The 20046-nt window shown below is 32.2% G+C and overlaps 1 protein-coding gene across 3 annotated transcripts; it reads left to right on the top strand.

Moving 5' to 3' along the window:
- The first annotated feature begins 1252 nt into the window (after positions 1 to 1252).
- LOC137823422 (anaphase-promoting complex subunit) lies at positions 1253 to 14723 on the top strand. Of its 3 annotated transcripts, none has more exons than XR_016514946.1 (20): positions 1253 to 1717; positions 2368 to 2530; positions 2699 to 2820; positions 3243 to 3492; positions 3705 to 3882; positions 3994 to 4072; positions 4164 to 4249; positions 5202 to 5328; positions 5500 to 5532; positions 5708 to 5956; positions 7698 to 7789; positions 7879 to 8141; positions 10366 to 10425; positions 10553 to 10620; positions 10944 to 11049; positions 11144 to 11285; positions 11615 to 11713; positions 12631 to 12895; positions 13718 to 13785; positions 14267 to 14723. XR_016514946.1 is itself a non-coding variant. In XM_068628548.1 (20 exons), exons 1-20 carry the CDS (start codon positions 1541 to 1543, stop codon positions 14432 to 14434), a joined length of 2781 nt encoding a protein of 926 aa, XP_068484649.1. In that variant the 5' UTR covers positions 1253 to 1540; the 3' UTR covers positions 14435 to 14723. The 3 variants fall into 3 exon arrangements, 2 of the variants coding, with proteins under 2 accessions (XP_068484649.1, XP_090150304.1); XM_068628548.1 differs by having other exon boundaries at positions 7712 to 7789; XM_090294178.1 differs by having other exon boundaries at positions 1310 to 1717; positions 5207 to 5328; positions 7712 to 7789.
- Positions 14724 to 20046: the final 5323 nt, after the last annotated feature.

Here is a 20046-nt window from a genome sequence, read left to right as displayed (position 1 = left end):
TCCTTTTTCATATATGACCCTTGAAAACATTAAATTTTTATAATAAAATGCTTTTTTTTATAAAAGTTTATTTAATTAATATCTAAAATAACAACGAACGAGTTGTTGAAGATTAGGACATTAATAAAACAAATTTTCCATATCCATTAAATAAAGAATAAAAATAAAATAAACTTTTATTTTGAAAAAATAAAGAAGTAAAACCAAAACCATCTCACATCATTGTCATTCTATTTGCCTTTTAGTATGATATTTATTAAGTGAGTTATGCAGGTTTTACGTCACTTTCTATAACTATTTTCACTATTTTTCATAGTTGAATAAATGGATTCAAAATATATTTTGTCCACTTTGTATTCAATCATATTTCATAGTTAAATAAATGCAACAATAAAATAATTTGTTTTCACTTTGTATTCAATCATATTAATAGCTCAACAAATGGATTAAAATTATCTTTTTTATTTTATTTTACTTGATTTTTAAAATTATGACCTATTTTAACATAATAATGTAATTAAAGAATATGCCTACACGGCTAAAATAATTTAAAAACAAGATTAAAAAAATAGAAAATGTAAAGTTGTGTAGTCAATTACAACTTCACATTAAATAAAAAAAAACTATAATGAAATTGTGATATCTAACCCAACTTCTATGTAATATGTAAGTAATAAAAAACACCTAAACTAATAATATTCGAAGCACATTTTTTCATAATTGGGTTTATTTTATAATCATTTCTTCTTCTCATCTTCCCCACATGTCTGTAAAACTTAGTATTTCGATAAAGTAGTATTTAAAAAATTAAAGAGATTTCGATATTTTTATTTGAAAATATCAATTCCACTTATAATATTAATCTATATTACTTCAATCCAATAAAATCGACTCATATTTTTTACTTAAATATTAATACTTAATTAAAATATTATTGAAATATTATATATGAAAGATATTTTATATTTAAATATCAAAATATTTTATTTATTTATTTCAAAACAATGAAAGAAAACTAAAATATGGTCAAAGGCATTTTTGGTAATTTATACGAAAATTAAAGTACTTTTGTGCAAAATGATATTTTGTGTGTTAAGCTTAACACTCATTTTTTTTATACAATTTACTTATAGTTTTAAAGTTGTAAAAACAAGAAAAATAAAACAAAGGGTTGAATTAGTAAGTTTTTTAATAAAATAATATAAAAAATCATTAGAGATATAAATTTGACACCTAATTTAATTTCATATTTGTGTTGTCTGTGAAAGTGGTGCATGCCATATATTACTTTTGAATTTAAATACAGTGTAGAGTTTTGAAGTTGGCGCTTTTCAAATTTACTTCCAATTTTACTAAGACAATCCAAACCCTAGACCAAAACATCCACGCACACTCACAGAGTGATCCAATCATGTGCAGCTTCTTCCTCCTTCACTTGATTTGCTGATTATGCATCTAAGTGAACACAACATCATCACTGTGCTCAAGTTGCAGAATCAGCTAAGCATTTTCTCAAACAGAAAGCAGGCGAAGACAATCAATGGGTGGGATATTGAAACAGCCGGGTGCATTTGCAATCACGCCGCACAAAGTCTCGCTCTGCATACTCCTTAAGATCTATGTTCCACCCACTCAATTATCGTTCCCCTACCCATATAATTTTTCTTCCGTTGCTCAGCACAATCGCCTGGGCATGTTCTTGTTAGCCCTCACCAAGGTCTCCGCCACCTTTTTCTTTTCTTCCTGCTGAAACAATTTCTTTTTCAATTAATTCTGTCATTTCCAGTATAGTTTGAATCTGAATTTATCGCAGTCTGGGATGATTAGTTAACTTTGTGCCTTGCCTGTTCTTTTTGAAGGTCTGATTAGTTATATCTTGTGTTAAAGTTTATCTCATGCCAGCTTCTCCAAAATTTGACTTTTAATTTATGCATAAATTAATTTGTTGAAACTCACTAATGTTAGCTTTTTCAGAATTTGATTTTCAACTTATAATTGAGCTGAAAGTTTATGGAGAAACTTTTTTTTTTACTCTCATATGAATGCTTATAAGTAAAGTTGTTTATCTAAACATGTCCTTTCCAAACAGAATTGTGCTTATTTTCTTATTGTGTAGCTTAGAATTAAACGTTCACCTTGTTGTCTTGTTGATGACTTGAATTAAAATGTTTTTTTTTTCAATATAATTGGTTCAACAAGTTATCTTAGGAGGTAATGTCGATGGAATGGGTATATAATTTTGTTTGTTTTTATAATTCCCATATTCTCTTGACTTTTTTTAATCCCGTGTTGGATCACATTTTCTTCATGCTGGTCAAAGATTTTATTTATGCCTGTGTTGTTTTGAAAATGTTGTTGATAATGCAGTCGTGCGATGATATCTTGGAGCCTAAATTGGATGAACTCGTACATCAATTGAGAGTGATGAGCCAAAACTGGGAGACTTCCTGGATTATTGATCAGTTGATGACTAGACTTTCGTCCCTGTCATCACCCGATGATTTGTTCAATTTTTTTAGTGATATAAGAGGTGAGTTTATCAACTTTAATATTGTTAGCCCTTAACCATTTTTTCTATGTTTTGTCTGTTTTGCCTCCCTCTTTTTAGTTTTTTTGACTCGCAAGTCTCAGCAAATTTTATCTTTGCTTATACATTAGATCAATTTTACATATTTGCTGATATTAAAATGTGGTTCAGGAATACTTGGGAGTTCTTATTCAGGTGCTGTTGAAGATGACCAGATTATTTTGGACATGAACAGTAACCTGGGGATATTTCTTCGGCGTTGTGTACTTGCTTTTAACTTGTTATCATTTGAGGTATGCGTTTTCCAGCATTCTTAAGATGATTTAAATTGATCTTTATCCATGTCAATAAAAAGTGGGACGAGGTGAAGTTGTTTTTCTTTGAAGCTCCATAATAATGCTTGGTACTTCTAACATAGTCTTTGTTGTCTAAATGTCGCGTTTGAATGAGTTTACATTGATATTACTAAAATTCATGGAATGGACTCATCACTTGATATCCTTTGTTTTCTTGATGATCAAGTAGCTATTAGGAGTTTAATATACAAGTTTGACTCTCTGATTATTATTTTTTAAAATTTAAACACAATTTAAAGTCTATAATGAAAATATTTATTGCTTAGTTTTCATATGCTTAGTTTATGTGTGTAATTTTCATATTTTTTCTTTAGAATGAAACTTATCCTCCTTATGTAACCTCTAATTTCAATGTCTAGGGTCTATCCCATCTCTTGACTAACCTCGGGATCTATTGTAAAGAAGAACTCTCAAATTGTCCGTCCTATGAAGAACATAGTTTAGATGATTGTAGTAGTAATCTGGAGACATATTCTGAATATGAGAACATGGACCTGGAGAACTTTGTCTATGAAAAGGTTTCAGAGGAAATTGAAGCAAGAAAGGATGCTAGTGGAGCTGTTCCGTTTCATCTTCATGCACCCAAGACTCTTCTGAGTTTAGTTGACGGTATAGTAACTTCATGAGGCTACTATTTTGGTGTTTTCTGTAGTTTGGGAAGCACTTGAAAAATATAGACCAGGAATTTACCAAATTACCAAATCCCACTTTTTTGTTTCTTCTGCACTTCTTTGAGTTTCTCTATTTATGCCTTTGCTTTTGAAAACAATGTTTGATACAATGAGACAACTTACTGATAATGGTGGAACTCACGTGCACAGATATTGATGTGCCTGCTGATTCAGTATCCAAACAGAGTGAGAAAGTTAGAGTAGTTAGTCCTTATGGGGACTCTTCAAGTAATATTCTGCGAGATGTTGATCAGAGTGGTGCAGTATTTTTGCGAACAAACTGGCAGGTACAAGGGTACTTACAGGAGCAAGCTGATACTATTGAAAAGTAAATAACTTGCAAACCTAGAACTTTCCTGATTTTTCTAATTTCAAAAGAACTTGTTGTAGCAGTGCATAGGAATTATATTAACTTTCAAGTCGTATTCATATCATTCAGGAATGGTAATGCTGTATCTTACAATGGACTTGAGATTATTCTACAGCAGCTACAAAAATTGGCACCTGAACTGCATCGGGTCAGTTAAGTTTATTAGAGTTTTTAGTACTATTCCCTGTCGATTTATTTCATTAATATTAGCCATGATTTTGAGTTTCACATCAATCCAGGTTCACTTTTTGAGCTACCTGAATGGTCTTTCTCATGATGATTATCTTTCTGCTTTGGAGAATCTTCATTGTTATTTTGATTACAGGTAATTGAACAGTTGTTTCTTTATTTCATCTCTCTGACAGCATTGATCTATATTTGGGATCATTTGTTGAGTAATTAGATATAAAGTAATCGGGAACATGGTATCATTGATTTTTTCTTGTTCATCATCAATGGATATTCATTGCAACCTCAGTAATTGCAATTGACTCCCACCCAACAAAATCATTGGCATCGTTATCCTATTGCTATTGTTTGTTGTGTACTTCTGTGTTACTAAAGAAGCAATACAAAAAGTCTTTAACAAGTAAATTGTTGGCAAGGTAGTAAATTAACTTGCTTTCAAATGGTAGTCTTCAATGTGGTTGGTAGGATTCCTCCTTTTATTAATACTCCTAATCTGGAATTTACTGCCATTGATATTTGTTGAATTTAGAATCTCAACATATGCAATTGTGTAAACCTTTTCATTTCCGTCATCTATAGCTTTTGTCGTTTGCTGTGAATTATACATTTATAACTATATTTGTCTATTATTGGAGATTCTACATCGACTAGAAATATGATTAAATTATAGTATGTAAGTAAGTGCAAACCTCATTGTTCAAACTAGTTTTTTAAGGTTGAGCTAGGCTTGAAGTTCACTTTTTAAAATATCAGAGCCCATCCTAACAAGGTTTATTGGAGTTATTGTGCCATTTGTTATCAAACCGTTATTGTGCCACCCGGAAATATCTAGTTATATGCTTGAGATGTTTGGTCTTTGGCGTGGAGCGGTGTAATCCCTCATCAGCTAGAAATGTGACTAATTTATAATATACATGAGTAGATGTAAATCTCACCTTACAAGGCAGTTTTGCAAGGTTGAATTAGACTTAAAAAGTCCATTTTCTAAAGCATAACCCCAAGTATTTGAGTGACTTATTAGCCAATAAAAAGGATTGAGGAGCTTTATCTCTTGCAACTGAACTTATCTTTTATTTGTTGGGCAAAAGTGCAGGGACTGAAGGATTTGATTTTGTTCCTTCAGTTGGTGGTAATGCCTTTGGAAGATATGAAATTGGTTTATTATGTTTGGGGATGATGCAGTTTCACTTTGGGCATCCAAAGCTGGCATTAGAGGTAATTTTTTGGGTATTTTGATCTGATACATGCTGCATTCCTACCTTTTTCTAGTCTTTAAGGCTTCTACTATTTTGTATTCTTTTGTACTCAGATAGCTATTAAGCCAATATAGTTGTTCTTCTATGCATTATCTTTTAGTGCCACCCTTATATTGGTTGTTATGTTTAGGTTTTGACAGAGGCAGTTCGTGTTTCTCAGCAGGTAATCATATTCAAATAAGTTTTATTTATTCAATAAAATTGGTAATCTGTATTCACCAATTATATGCAAAACCTAAGCAGTCAGCAAATTTTGCCTATGTATGCTATGCTACAAGGATCTTTCTTCCTGATATACTAGTCATATGTGTGAAGACTGACAATTTTCATTTGTGCAGCAAAGTAATGATACTTGTCTCGCATATACTTTAGCAGCTATTTCAAACTTGTTGTTTGAAAATGGTATCTCAAGTACAGCTGGGACACTGGGATCATCATACTCTCCTTTTACAAGTATAGGTGTTTCACTCTCTGTTCAACAACAATTGTTTGTACTCTTGAGAGGTTCTTTAAAGAGAGCAGAAAGTTTAAAGTTGAAGCGGTTGGTGGCTTCCAATCATCTGGCAATGGCCAAATTTGATCTAACGGTAATGAAATTTTCTGATTACGTCAAGTATTTATACTGCTAGTAGTTTGTTTTATTAAGTTGTACTTACATATAGCATATATTTCGAATGACTCCCAAACGATAATGTAAAATTTTATTGTGCCTTTAGTTTCTTAAAATATTCAAACCTCAAATAGTTTGATCTGTTTAGTATAAGAATATAGGAGAGACACAGAAGAATTGTGCAAATTACAGACAATCAAGTACACGAGTTACACTGTTGAAATAAGAAAGAGTTGTCAAGTGTTGATTGAGATGAGACCTGCATTTTCTGGTGTATGAGTTTATGCCAGGGAGGTCAACCTTAAAAGCTTTATGTCTACTGCAGGGTGTGATGTATCTATGAGAAGGAAACAAAATATTCCTGCATAGTCTTCATTGAGATAGATTAAGTATATGCTAGGATGGCACTAGAAGTCTTAAGGAGGGCTTTAGGGAAGGATTGACTTTGAGTCCATATAAATGTTAAATGGATTGATTGTATAATACAGTTTTGTATGTTATACTGGACTTTCCTTTAGATCAAAATTCACTTAGAATTTGGTTATGATACATATACTTCAAACTATAGCATCAATTTTGCACCCTACCTAGCAAAAAGGATTTGTTGAGATGGGAAAAGGTCTCTCCCTTAAAGAGTTGAGTCCCTAAATCTGTCATTGATCCATATCTTAGGTATGAACTTCCCATTTTATTCTCTCGAGTCTCAGAGACTGTTCTTGTTTCTATTGCTATTGTGTTTTGAATTTTTTTTTGAGAAACTGATAATTGGAACGAAAGAAAGTTTTCTGTCATTAATTTTTATTAAATCTCTAGCAGAAATATTGGAAGCAGTCTTTGTAACTGCCTTTAATAGAAAAGATGACTAGGATACAAACTATAGCTGGCATAACTAACTACTGCTAGAATAAGTAATTACGGCTGGCAAAACCAGTGTTTCAGCTTCTGTTGTTAGTTATGCCAACTGTAGTTAGTTATCCTAGCTGTCTTTTCTATTACAGGAAGATACAGAGACTACTTTACACTCTACTAGAAATAACTCTCTAATCAAGATATTAACAGAAAACTTTCTCCCCTTTCAGTTTCTCCCAATTCTTCATGTATTAAGTTTCTTTGAGCGATTTGGGTTGCAAACAACCACTTTATGAAATTGAACATTCCCAAATGTGCTATTTAAGTGTAGCAGGATACTCTTTTCATTATTACACAATCTTTTTACCTTGGTATTGGATGTTGTTACCAGGCACATTGAATAGTGGTGCCTTAGTTTATCCCTTTAACAGACAATACATGATAGATATGGTGGTTGTTGATTGATGAGTTGAGAGAAAGAATGAATTCTAAACTTGAGATAGAGAGAAGCTTTGGAATGCAAAGGTTTTTGAGTAAGTAGGAGTGAGACACAATATATGGAATACAAGTTTAATTCACTGAAACTCTAGTGAACAATTTCTTGAAGATGGAAATTGGGGATCAGATCATAACTGATGTTGCACAGTTTAGGTGTGTTTTGAAATATGACCTAATTCTAATAAATTTTAAGATCTCAATAATATTAATTATTGTTGAAGTTGAATCCGCAGTCCATGCATTTTAAAGTATACAATTAATATTTGTTTTTTTAAGTTATTTCGAGCTCTATACTAACTTAAAGTAGATCTTAAGTCCTGTTAGTGGGTACTGACACTTGAAAATTTACTGCACCATTTTACATCATGTAGTGTCTTCATTGCAGCATGTTCAGCGGCCCTTGCTATCATTTGGTCCAAAAACTAGCATGAAGCTCAGTACTTGCCCAGTTAATGTTTGCAAGGTTGTAAAAATCTTTGTGATTATTCTTTTGTTGGTGACAGTTGCAGAACATGAGAATCAAATTCTTAGTCTGTCTTGTATGTCTGGCAGGAAATTCGGTTGAGTTCTCAGCTGATTAGTGATTTTAGCTATGAGAGTTCTGCAATGACAATTGACGGTGCCTTTAGTACAGCTTGGCTTAGGAATTTACAAAAGCCAACAGGTTCTCCGGTTTTCTGTCAAGAGATTGGATCTGGCAGCAGCTCTAATGTTTCCCAATTCATCGCACAACCAACCTCAATTCCTGGATCTGTTTTGCAAGTTTTGGGTTCATCTTATATACTCCGTGCAACTGCCTGGGAGTTGTATGGCAGGTAAAGTTGCTCTTTGTTTTCAGATATGTTTATATAAACTAAGGTTGCACTAATTATGGTCTATCTTTTTTGGGGAAACTGTATACTGACAGGATATAATTGATTAAAGTTCCTTTGCTTTAAAGCTAACCTATTAATAAAAAAATTAACAAGCTGGCATTGCTTTTCTTCAATGTATTTTTTTTGTTCTAAAGCGATAGTCAAACTTTTACTGGATTTTAATCCATATATAAATCATCTATTATGGTGAAGCCTTCAATGTAAGGGATATGTGGCACCACAGACCACTCCTTCCATTTGTCAGATAGAAAAAGTTATAGGTGAAGACTTACTGGCTGTACTAGGCATAACAATTGTTGGGAAAGGTTATGTTAAGACTTAAGCACAAGAGAGGAGAGTCCAACTCAAGAGATTTGTTCATTAGGTAGGAGAAACTCAAGGCTTAAGTAGCTCATCCTACTCAATTTGGGACTCTTAACATTGTCATCCCCTTTTAATTTCTTCGTTTGCTTCTGCCGTTGACTTGTAGCAGTGGATGGAAATGAGAGGATTAGAGATGATGATGTTGGTTTACTTGAGCTAATTTGGAGTGATTTGTGAGAGGAAAGTATTGTGGGTCCCATTTCATATTGTTTCTGCGGTTTGGTTGTGGGAAATGTGGAGTAAATCACGTTGACTTGGTTTGTAGGTGAAGATGCAGGATAATCAATTATGTTGTTAAAATAAGTGTTTTTTGTACATGTAATCAATTATGGGGCACTCACAATCGATTACGAAAAACTGTAATCAATTATGGATTTTTTTTAGTTTTTTCTATAATTGTATTAAAAGATAATAAATAAAATTACTAATAACAAATAAAACTATCTTACCTTCCACTCTCTTCTAACTCATCTAAACAACCTTACTTCCCATTCTAATTTTCTTTCTTTGTTTCATTTTCCACTCCCTCGTTCTCTTTCACACCATCCAAATGAAGTGTAAGAGTTGACATCTAAGGCGGCTTCACTTTGTTGACACTAACTTGAGGTGGCCCTTTTCCTTTTGACAACTTCGCTCACCTACTAGTATTCAGTTTGCACCTTATTCCAGTTTATAAGTATCCATTTTTGTAACTCAACTCTCTATAAAGACACCAATTGTTAGAACTTAAGCACAAGAGGAAAACCCAATCCAAAATACTAGTCCATTAGGTGGGAGAACATCAAGGCTTAAGTATCTCATCAATTAGCTTATTTTACTTAATGTGGAGCTCCTAACAGAGTATTCATGGGTCACATTGGTTGAATGAAAAAATTGAAGTATTCATGGGTTTTCATAAAAGGTCCAAAACTCAATAAATTTCTACATTAAAGGAACTAATATAAAAATTGTAAAAATGACACACACACCCTCTGAAAAGAGAAGATAATTGTTTTTATGGGGCATTTATGTATGGGTTAGTACAACTGTACAGGTGTAGTAATGAATGCAAAAAATTAACAGCAATCATGGTCTGAATGGATTTTTGAAAAGATGGATATTGTCCTTGCAGTCTCCCTTCTCTTCAAATATTTTCTTAATCTTTGGTCCATTCTAAGTCCGATACACTGATGATTTTCTTTCTCAGTACCCACAAAAAATTTAATGGTATTATGTTAGCTTTTCATGTCAAGCTTGAGAAGTGACTGTTTTCCTTTGTATGAAGCCAAAGAGCAAAAGTGGAAAATTATTCACTTTAATTGAAGACAAAATACTCGACAGAGAGGGAGACAAAGCACATACAAACACATTATATTATATTCTGAAAAAAAATAGTACTGATTGCTATTCATTTTAAAAGTGAAATAGTTTAGTTGCTATCAAGGTCTTGCTTACCAAACACGCAGAAATAAATTATCACTCAATATTTTTTATTCTAGAATTTAATCCAGGTGAACTATGTTTTCAAACTCAGCTAGATAAATCAAAATGGGTACACTAACCTCCATCTTGACTAAAATTCCTTAAGCCCTTATTATATTGTAGCAGTTATGGTTATAAATAAAATAAAGCAGAAGAATGCATGGTTTGTCTTGGCAGTTTTTATATGTTTTGTTTTAATCCTTTTTCATCAGTTAGGATGATTAAAAAGATATAATTCTAGTTTCACAAGCATATAATGCTAATTTTTGTGCTTTGGTTATATATCGAAAGCTTGTTCTATGTATTTTACAATCTGATTATTTTTTTCAATTGTTCTTAGCGCACCGCTGTCTCGAATAAATGTGCTGGTACATGCAACTTGCTTTGCTGATGCATCAAGGTAGCTTCTGTGCTGAACATATTACAGAGATCACATTCCTAGTTGCTATTTTGTATGACCTTTGTTTATTATGAAAAACAACTGTATTATCTCCATTTTGTTTAATTATCTTTATTGGTTTTCCCAGCTCGTCAGATGCAGCATTAGCATATGTAAAGCTCATTCAACATTTGGCTGTATATAAAGGATACAAAGGTTAGATTGGTTGCATAAAATTGAATGGAATTCCACCATTTTTTTTCAAAATATTGTATGTGATTGTTAACACATTTGCATTTGTTTTTGTTCTTTTGCTAGTAGTTTGTAAGTTGCCAGTCTAACTTTTTATGAAAAATAACGTGATGAATTCAACTCAATGGAAATCATTTACAGTGCATATTGCCTTTTGTGTTAATACAGAGTGGTCTTTTTCTTTCTTCATCAGATGATAGAATGTTCACTATCACCCATTCGAGCTCCTTCTCTTTCCTTTTATCCTTATTGTTCCTGCTGACATCTTCCCTTGTCTCTGTCTGTAGATGCCTTTTCTGCCCTTAAAATAGCAGAAGAGAAGTTTCTGTCCGTCTCAAAATCACAAATCTTACTGCTAAAGTTGCAGCTGCTTCATGAGCATGCTTTACATCGGTAAGTGGCCTAGTTCATTAGTTGTATTAAGAATCTTTAAATATTAGCATCTGAGATTTCTGCACAGTTAATAACTTAATTGGGCATCATGTAGCGGAAAATTAAAGCTAGCCCAGAAACTGTGTGATGAACTTGGTGTTTTGGCATCACGAGTTACTGGTGTAGATATGGAGCTAAAAACAGAAGCAAGCCTTCGCCATGCTCGCACATTGCTTGCAGCAAAACAATTCAGAGAGGTTTTTCTATTATTCGATTTACTAAAATCTACCAAATACAGAAAATCTACCACATGTTATTCACAGTTTGGTTCGTGAATTTATACTGCATGTTACCATTGTTCTTTCTTAGGAAACATGGGATCATACCCTTAATAACTATATTCTGTTTTAAAACTGTCCTTGTACTATATCAAGTTTGCTGTATGCAATTTCATTACTGTGTGTATCAAACTAGAAAAAATGGGTGAACTCAATCAGTTAGCCAGTGTTAATAGGGGAACAATTAATAATTGTACTGTATTAACTCTGTACTGAACTGTTTTTAATTTTCATACAATGATATTTAGGCAGCTGTTGTGGCACACTCCCTCTTCTGCATGTGCTACAAATACAATCTTCAAGTAGAGAATGCTTCGGTCCTTCTTTTACTTGCTGAGATTCACAAGGTATGTTATCATATTGTCTGACAGACGTGTTAGTGCATGTAGTCTGTATACTATCAAGCACATTTTTTATTTAATAATAGTAAAAACTACGGATCAAGCCATCTTTCTTCTTGTTTGCTCTCATTTGGATAACTTGTTATGTGCTGAGTTCGGTTTGTAATTAATTCAGATTTGGAATTAATACTGATATGGTAATGTTGAAAATAAAATTAAGGAAAGAAATCAGAATGAAAAAAGATTTGATATATGCAAATCAATCAGAATTAATGTTTGGTCTGATTATGCTGTTAATGATAGGATTTGATGTAATTATAATCTGTCTATCCTTTTTAGCCACAGCAGTTTTAGCAATAATTTCCTGATTTTAGGTATATTAGTGTATGTACAGAGTTATTCTCGTCCTATTCTCATTGTATCAGTGAAATATATTCACTTTTCTAGATTATAGAATTACAAATTGCTGATGAGTTAGAATTTACTGCCAAGTGACATCTCTCCAATTCATCATCACACAGAAAATGAAAATTTTGATTATTAATCAGTAACATTACAGGCTAGGCCAGACTCTACAATATGATAAGTGAAGAGCAAAAAGTTGAAAATTAAAAAAGTACGATGGTTGTGAAAATTTAGTCAGCACTAAGCAAATACTAGTGTGGATAGTGTTTCTTGTACTTGTTTGTAAGCGCTCATCAGCATCACTCTATTATTCAAGGGAAGTCATGGCTCAATTTTCTTTATTTGTTTCATTCTGATTTAACTGTTTGATTAATTTCTTTTCTTTTCCTTTTAATGCATGGTCTATTGACTCATCCTAAATTACTAACAGTCTACTATAATGTCCCAACCCCAGCTTTCCCATTGTTGCGTTCTCTACTGTTTGTTTACTTTAAAGCCTTCATTATTTGTTTTACCAGAAATCAGGGAATGCAGTTCTCGGTCTTCCATATGCTTTAGCAAGTCTCTCATTCTGCCTCTCATTTAACTTGGATCTTCTGAAAGCCTCGGCTACTCTCACTCTAGCTGAGCTTTGGCTCTCTCTTGGATCAAGTCATGCCACAAGGGCTCTAAACCTTATCCATGGAGCTTTCCCTATGATTCTTGGTCATGGTGGTTTGGAACTCCGCTCACGTGCCTATATTGTTGAAGCCAAATGCTATTTGTGTGATTCAAACTTCAATGGTATGTAACTGTTTATCGTTGATGTTATAGACCATGCTTTTCACGTTTGTTGTCTACTTACAAGTAAACATATGCTGTTTTTGCGAGTATTTCAATACTAGTAATAGCCGAATTTCTGATTCTGTAAAAGATAGTAATCAAATAGGGGAAAATTGTTCAAGAACCTTTTAACATAGTTTGTCCAATGGATTGAGTGTTTTAACTTAGGTAAGACATTTTTGACAAACATCGAAGTTCTTTCTCTGTGGCTAAGTCATGGAAATTGGGTAAGGAAGAGTTTTGGCAATTTGAGGATGATGCTTGTTCTGAAGATATTTTATGTATTTAAGATATCTACAAATTTAAATTTAAAATAAAAGGGAGAAAGGATACAATTATGATATGGTTAGAGAGAATCAATTTGACTCTGTTTTGGCCAGTTAAGTGTGAACCGTAAACTCCAGTGGGACAGTTTTGGGAGAATCTGGTATCAAGAGTAGGGTTTCTATCACATTTGAAGTCGTCTCTGGTTGGTTTGGCAGATTGTTTTGTGTTGAATTCTCTTTACTCCCATTCATTTTTTTCAAACAGAAGATTGAATTTCTCCCCCTCTTTGTGATTTTCAAAATACCTATTTACAATGTTGCATACTCGGCTATAAAATTATGGAGTAATTTGTTTATGAAATTCTGGTTTTTTCTTTTCTTAAAAGGTTTTTTAAGTAGATGTTTGTGTTTGTGAATTTTTGGTTCTCATAGTTCCCACATTTTCGTTGGCTGCCGGAAAGTTTAATGGCTATTTCGAGGGGGGTGATCCCTTTTCTAATTTGAATTTCTTTTTCAGTCTTTGAAGATTATGAGATCGTGATAGATTCATTGAGACAAGCATCCGAAGAACTTCAACTTTTGGAGGTAAGCAAACTTTCTGCGCTTTAATCTTGTGTGTAAATCACCCTGAAGAGAGGGAGAAAAACGAGAGGCCATGTAAATGAATGTGTCTTGACTACAATAGACACCGTTTACACAATTATACAACTCATAATATCCCTAATTTACAATACTTCATTTACACAATATACTGCATATTTACTAGCTTCCTGACAGTTTCATTGGTCTTATTTCATTTGTAAACCTTTTTTTGCTGCATCTCTGCTTCTACATACTAGATAAATGTTTATTTAATTGATTTTATGGTGTCTTGGACACGCAAGATTTATGTTGTTTTGTGATGTTGAAAGCTCGCTAGTCACTTGTAAAATACCCCCTTAGTAAACTTGTCTCATTTAACCCATTATTTTCCTGTACCGTCCCATCTTAAACAACTTGCTTCTCAACATCCAAATGTCTTTAGATTGCATTTTGATTTAGGATATGATTTTCTTGTTCCCTGCAGTTTCATGAACTGGCAGCTGAAGCTTTCTATCTTAAGGCCATGGTATATGACAAACTGGGGAAATTAGAAGAAAGGGAGGAAGCAGCAGCTTCATTCCGCAAACATATTTTGGCTATGGGCAATCCTCAGGATGAGGATGATCCACTTGTGCGTTTTGATTCTTCTTGATACCCAATTTTATACAAAAGCTAATTAAATTATATACGATAGTGACCACTGATCTTCTGTAATTATCATTCAATGTTGTTTATAGCTGTAGTCATTTTGTTTCCAATTAGAGTCTCGGATGCTAAAGGTCAAAACAATCATAACCAATACCTACGGTGTCATCGACCTTAGAGATGTTGTCTTCTCTTCCCTTTACAGAGGTGATTCATGTAATCAACATACCAATGACAATTAGTTGTTACTTTAGTTTATATTAAAGTAAATTAGTAAAAGAGTAATATTTTCTTTATTTTCTTCTGATTTAAAATTTCCCCTAAATCAAACGAGACAATATTAATAGTGAAATAATAAAGTGGTTAATTAAATTTATATTTCTTTATAACTTAGAAATTCTCATTAATGTCAGGATAAATACTCTTTTAGGCATGCCGATGATTTTCTTAAAACTATTTCTGTTTAAAAACAATTTCTATTGGTCTGGAAGTGGTTGGCCATTATTTTAATATTAAGATCATTTTTTCAGAAAAATAAATAAATTATATGAAAATATTAACAATAAGGTTAAATTGAGTGTACTTTTCAATAACTTTCAATTACCGTACACTACCCTACAGACACTGCAACACTTGTAAATTCGGTACTTAAATTGTCCTAGACACTATCCATTTTATGTTTCGTTTTGAAAGGAACAGTCAGTGACATGTGACATGACATGACATGAAATCTCAGAATGTTTAATACACACTTTATTAAGCATCTCCAATGGACAGTTTTATACACACTTTAATACTATTAGCAAATCAAGTTAGGAATTTGTATCAGTCAAGAAAAGCTGTATAACACCCATTTATTTATTGGGCTTTTTCTGCTACCAACTTACTTTCTTAAATGATGATAACGTTTCATGGGCTGTTTCTTCCTGCACATAGCTTTTTTTGACACTCTCATACTTTTTAAAATATAAAAAATATTCTTTATTCTGGACTATAGAATTTTGAAAGTATTTTCAGATGGAAATACTTTTTAAAAAAGACACAATCCATAAGATATTTTTTGAATTTGAGAATACCTTCCTGTAATCTGAAATATATTTTTTCAAAGAAAAAATTTCAAATTATAAATAAAAAATATTTTCAAATTGTATAATTCAGAATGAAAGTGTCAAGAAAAACTATGGATGTAGAAGAATAATATAAAATTACAAAAAAATAATGATTTCCTCAAAAATAAATAAATTAATTTCCGTTTTCTTTTTTTAACATTATATTGAAGTTTTTATCCATTTCAATTTTACATATTTTCAGTATGCATTATTAATGTTGCATTGCAACATTGCTCTGCGAATATAAAATTATAATATTGTTTTAACGTTGTGTTCCGTCAAGATTTTTCTTTATCAGTTTTTTTTTTAATGTTGCTAACGGAATCACAAGCGTTAATGTTGCTCTATGAAATGATGTTATTAAAAATATAAAAAGAAATACAAAAAATTGCTTAATATATAGAGTAAATCCATTGATACACTAAGGCCCCGTTTGGATCCAGGGGTGGTACTGTTGTCGACGACGGAAGTCACAACACCACCCCGTTTGGATCCATGCATTGTTGCGGGTGAGCGTGGAAGGAAGGAGAAAGGTGAGTGAATTCTACTTCTGCTCAAAGATGAAGGGAAAGTTGCATTGTAGAGTGGGAGTGCCAAGTCATCCACAGAAACTTACAATGTTGCCCTTGCTTTTGTGCTGGAATCAAGAAGAAAAGTGGCCCTGCATGCATGCCACATGAAACCATGAGATTCCTGACTTGGCTCAGGAATCGTTTGACTGTGTGTGAAACTGTGAAAGGTGAGTGAATGCAGTGGGTGAGGTAGGTGGGTGTGGAATGAAGTTGGCTATATAACAACATGAAGGTGGTTCCTCCATTCACAGAAAAGCAAAGAAAGCGAGCCATCAGAGAGAGTGTAGTGTAGTGTGGTTGGAGAGATTCGTAAGCCATCATAGTTTGTGTTAGGATAGCTTGTTCATCTCACGTCCTGGGTTCATCTCTGTGATTCATCTGGGTTCATCTGTGGGTTCGTCTGAGGTGAGAGGGTTTCTTCGAATGGTGCATAATCGATTATGGCTGAATTAGAACTGGTAAGATAATCGATTATGGTGAAGATAATCGATTAAGCAAAGTTAGTAATCGATTATTTATAAAAATTTCAAGCCATAATCGATTATCTTAAGTGTGGAAAAAGGGCCATAATCGATTATTCATTGCCATAATCGATTATGCTTGATTTTTGCCTACTAACATAATCGATTATCCATAGATAATCGATTATCATATGTATATAACTGAATGCATAATCGATTATGTTCTAAATTTTTTGAAATTCTGTGTTTCTTATTTTTTTATGTGGTTTTCAGGTACTGGTGTTCTTCATCCTATCAGTCGTCCTATTGTGTTGTTCTTGCTTATCTTCAGGTTTTTAAATTTTTTATGTAAAGTTATTTTTTTTTATTTCTGTTTTATATTTATGTTTGGATGATTATGGTTTTGTAATATAATTTGTTTAGAATTTAGTTTAGTTAATTATGTTAAGGAGTTAGTAAATTAATGTTGGTTGTAATATAATTTTTTTAGAGTTTAGTTTAGTTAATTATGTTAAGGAGTTAGTAAATTAATTCCTTTATTTGATTTATTGTTTTAATTTTTGTAGATAGTTATAATTGTTGAAAAAATATTTATTTGTATGAAATGAATGATTTCCAGAATTGAAACAAAAATTTGTAAAGTTTAGGTTTTTTATTATAGTAAACATAAATTATTAATGTTATAATTAAATAAAATAAAAAAATGTTGTAGTGATTAAAGAAAACTGAAAAAGTTTAGTTAAATATTGTTAATAAGAGAATAGATTTATTTATTTAAAATGATTGGACAAAAATTATTAATATTATCATTAAAACTATTAAAAAAAATGTTTTAGTTATTTTTGTTATAAGATTTAATTTTTTATAAGAAAAAAATTAATGTTTTTAAAATGAATATTTTTACAATTGGAAATAGAAATTTGTAATTCTTAGGTTTTTTAAGAAGTAATTGATATTTTAAAAGTTGTATTTTTAATTGATATTTTAATAATAAATGTAGAAAGTTATTATTTATTTAAAAATGAATTGTTTATAAAAAATTATTTACAAAATTTAATTTAGACAGAATGAAATTCAAAATTTTAAAAATATTTTTATACGGTTTTCATTTTTTGTAGATTTAACATAATTTATTAATGTTATAATTAAAAACATTAAAAAAATGTTGTAGTAATTAAAAAAAACAGTCAAAGTTTTGAGTAAAAATATGATTTTGACTTAATTTTTTTTAATTTGTATTTCACATTAATTATTGGTGTTAGAATTAAATGTTATAAAAAAATGTTATAGTAATTTAAAAAGTCAGAAAAACTTTACATAAGAAATATGAATTTTTAATAATAATTTTAGATAGTTATTAGTGTTTCAAAATTAAATTGTTTATAAGAAATAATATTTTATTTGTAAATAATATTTTTACAGAATACAAATAAAATTTGTTGATGTTTAGTTAATATTTTTTGAGATTGTACATAAATTATTTGGTTTGTTTATATTTATTTGTTGTTTGATTAAATTATGTTATTGAATGATATAGTACTTTTTATGAATTTTTTTATTAAAATTAATTAAAAGTACGTTTTAGGGTAACTGTATTGGTGTACTTTTACATACGGTAACCGCATTCGGTATGAATTCAGAAAGAAATTATGACGAGGCAGAGATGGTACACTTTGAGGAAACAATTGCAATTTATGACGATCTTGTTGCGGCGAACATGAATTTAATTTCACAAATCAAAGAACAAATAAAAAAAAAATAATGAAGGTGCATCAATCATGATTCTTTGTATGATTGCTTTTGGATAGAAATTGTTACGCACAGTGCCTACTACAAGCAACTGTATCAGTGAGTCTCAACCACAAAAAGAGCGTCACAGACAAGAATTGATGGAGTACTTGGTTCACACTGAACAATCTCGTCACATTATTCGCATGGGACCGAAAGCTTTCATTAAATTATGTGAACGAATACGGGGAACTGGACTTGTTAAAGATGCATATCGATCAACCGTGGAAGAACAAGTAGCGAAATTTCTGCACATTATTGGGCATAATGTGAAGAATCGAAGTGTGTCATTCTTTTTCCATCGGTCTGGAGAAACAGTTTCCCGTCACTTTCATAATGTTTTGAGTGCAATTTTAAGGTTGGAGGGGGAATTCTTAATTCAACCAAATGGAACGGTTGTAGAACCACACATCCTTAACAACAGTCGATTTTTCCCCTACTTTAAGGTTTGTTGATAAAAACATTACTTGAAATTATGTGTAATGTCTTCTTTAGTTTGTGGTTAATTAAAGTTATGAATTTTTGTTTACATTAGGATTGTTTAGGGGCCATAGATGGGAGTCATGTACGTGCTAAGGTTGCACGTGCTGATGCGCCTCGTTTTCGAGGGAGAAAAGATTGGCCAACCCAAAACATATTTGCAGCCTGTGACTTTGACATGAAGTTCACATATGTCTTAGCCGGTTGGGAAGGAACTGCCTCCGATTCAAGGATATTAAAAGATGCTTTGGTACGAGACGATCCTTTGGTTATTCCAGAAGGTTAGTTATAGGGGATTGGGTGTGCAGAAGAATTAAAAGGTTGTAGTAATATATACTAACCCAGCTTTCCACAATCTTTGTAGGAAAATACTATCTTGGTGATGCAGGTTTTATGTTAAAACGAAATATAATAACACCTTATCGCGGGGTCAGATACCATTTGAAAGAATATTCGCGAAGAGGGCCACAAAATGCAAAAGAGTTGTTTAATCATCGTCATTCATCACTTAGGAACGTAATTGAGAGAACCTTTGGGGTGCTTAAAAAACGTTTTCCAATTATAGCCAGTGGGACTGAGCCACATTATGATGTGGATACTATGACAAAAATTGTTTTAGCTTGTTGTATTCTGCATAACTTTCTACGCGGGATCGACAATTATGAGTCTCTGCTTGAAGAAGTAGATAATGAATTGTTAGAACAAGATGTCCAACCAAGCACCACCCATGCTCGTGAACATGATTACAGGATACGGTGTGATATTAGGGACGCTATAGCAAACGAAATGTGGCAAGATTATGTAAACAATTAATTTCATGAAATAATATATTTTCTACCATTTTTCAATGTTTGTCATCCTAACTTTATTTAAGTTAATTAGATGGATCGCGGAAAAAATGTGGCTTCAAATTCATCAGGTTCTTATCGAGAGTTCACCAAGAGGACGACGGAGATGGACCTAATTTTGCTCAATGCAATGATTGACGAGGTACGAAAAGGGTGTAGAATTGATGGTAGCTAGACCACTCAAGGATACACTAACATAGTTATGGCTTTAAATGAGGCTGGTTTATCGGGTCTTAAGAAAAATAATGTGAAGAACCGACAGAAAAGCCTGAAGAACAAGTGGAGGGAAATCCATGATTTGTTTGGTGGATTGAGTGGTTTCGCATGGAACCAGAACACCAAACTTTTTGAAGCCGAGGAC

Source organism: Phaseolus vulgaris, chromosome 8 (genome assembly GCF_051622355.1).
Source record: "Phaseolus vulgaris cultivar YP4 chromosome 8, ASM5162235v1, whole genome shotgun sequence".
NCBI lineage: Eukaryota > Viridiplantae > Streptophyta > Magnoliopsida > Fabales > Fabaceae > Phaseolus > Phaseolus vulgaris.
Note: the sequence above shows the minus strand (reverse complement) of the source record. Positions and strands in the feature narration are given on the sequence as shown.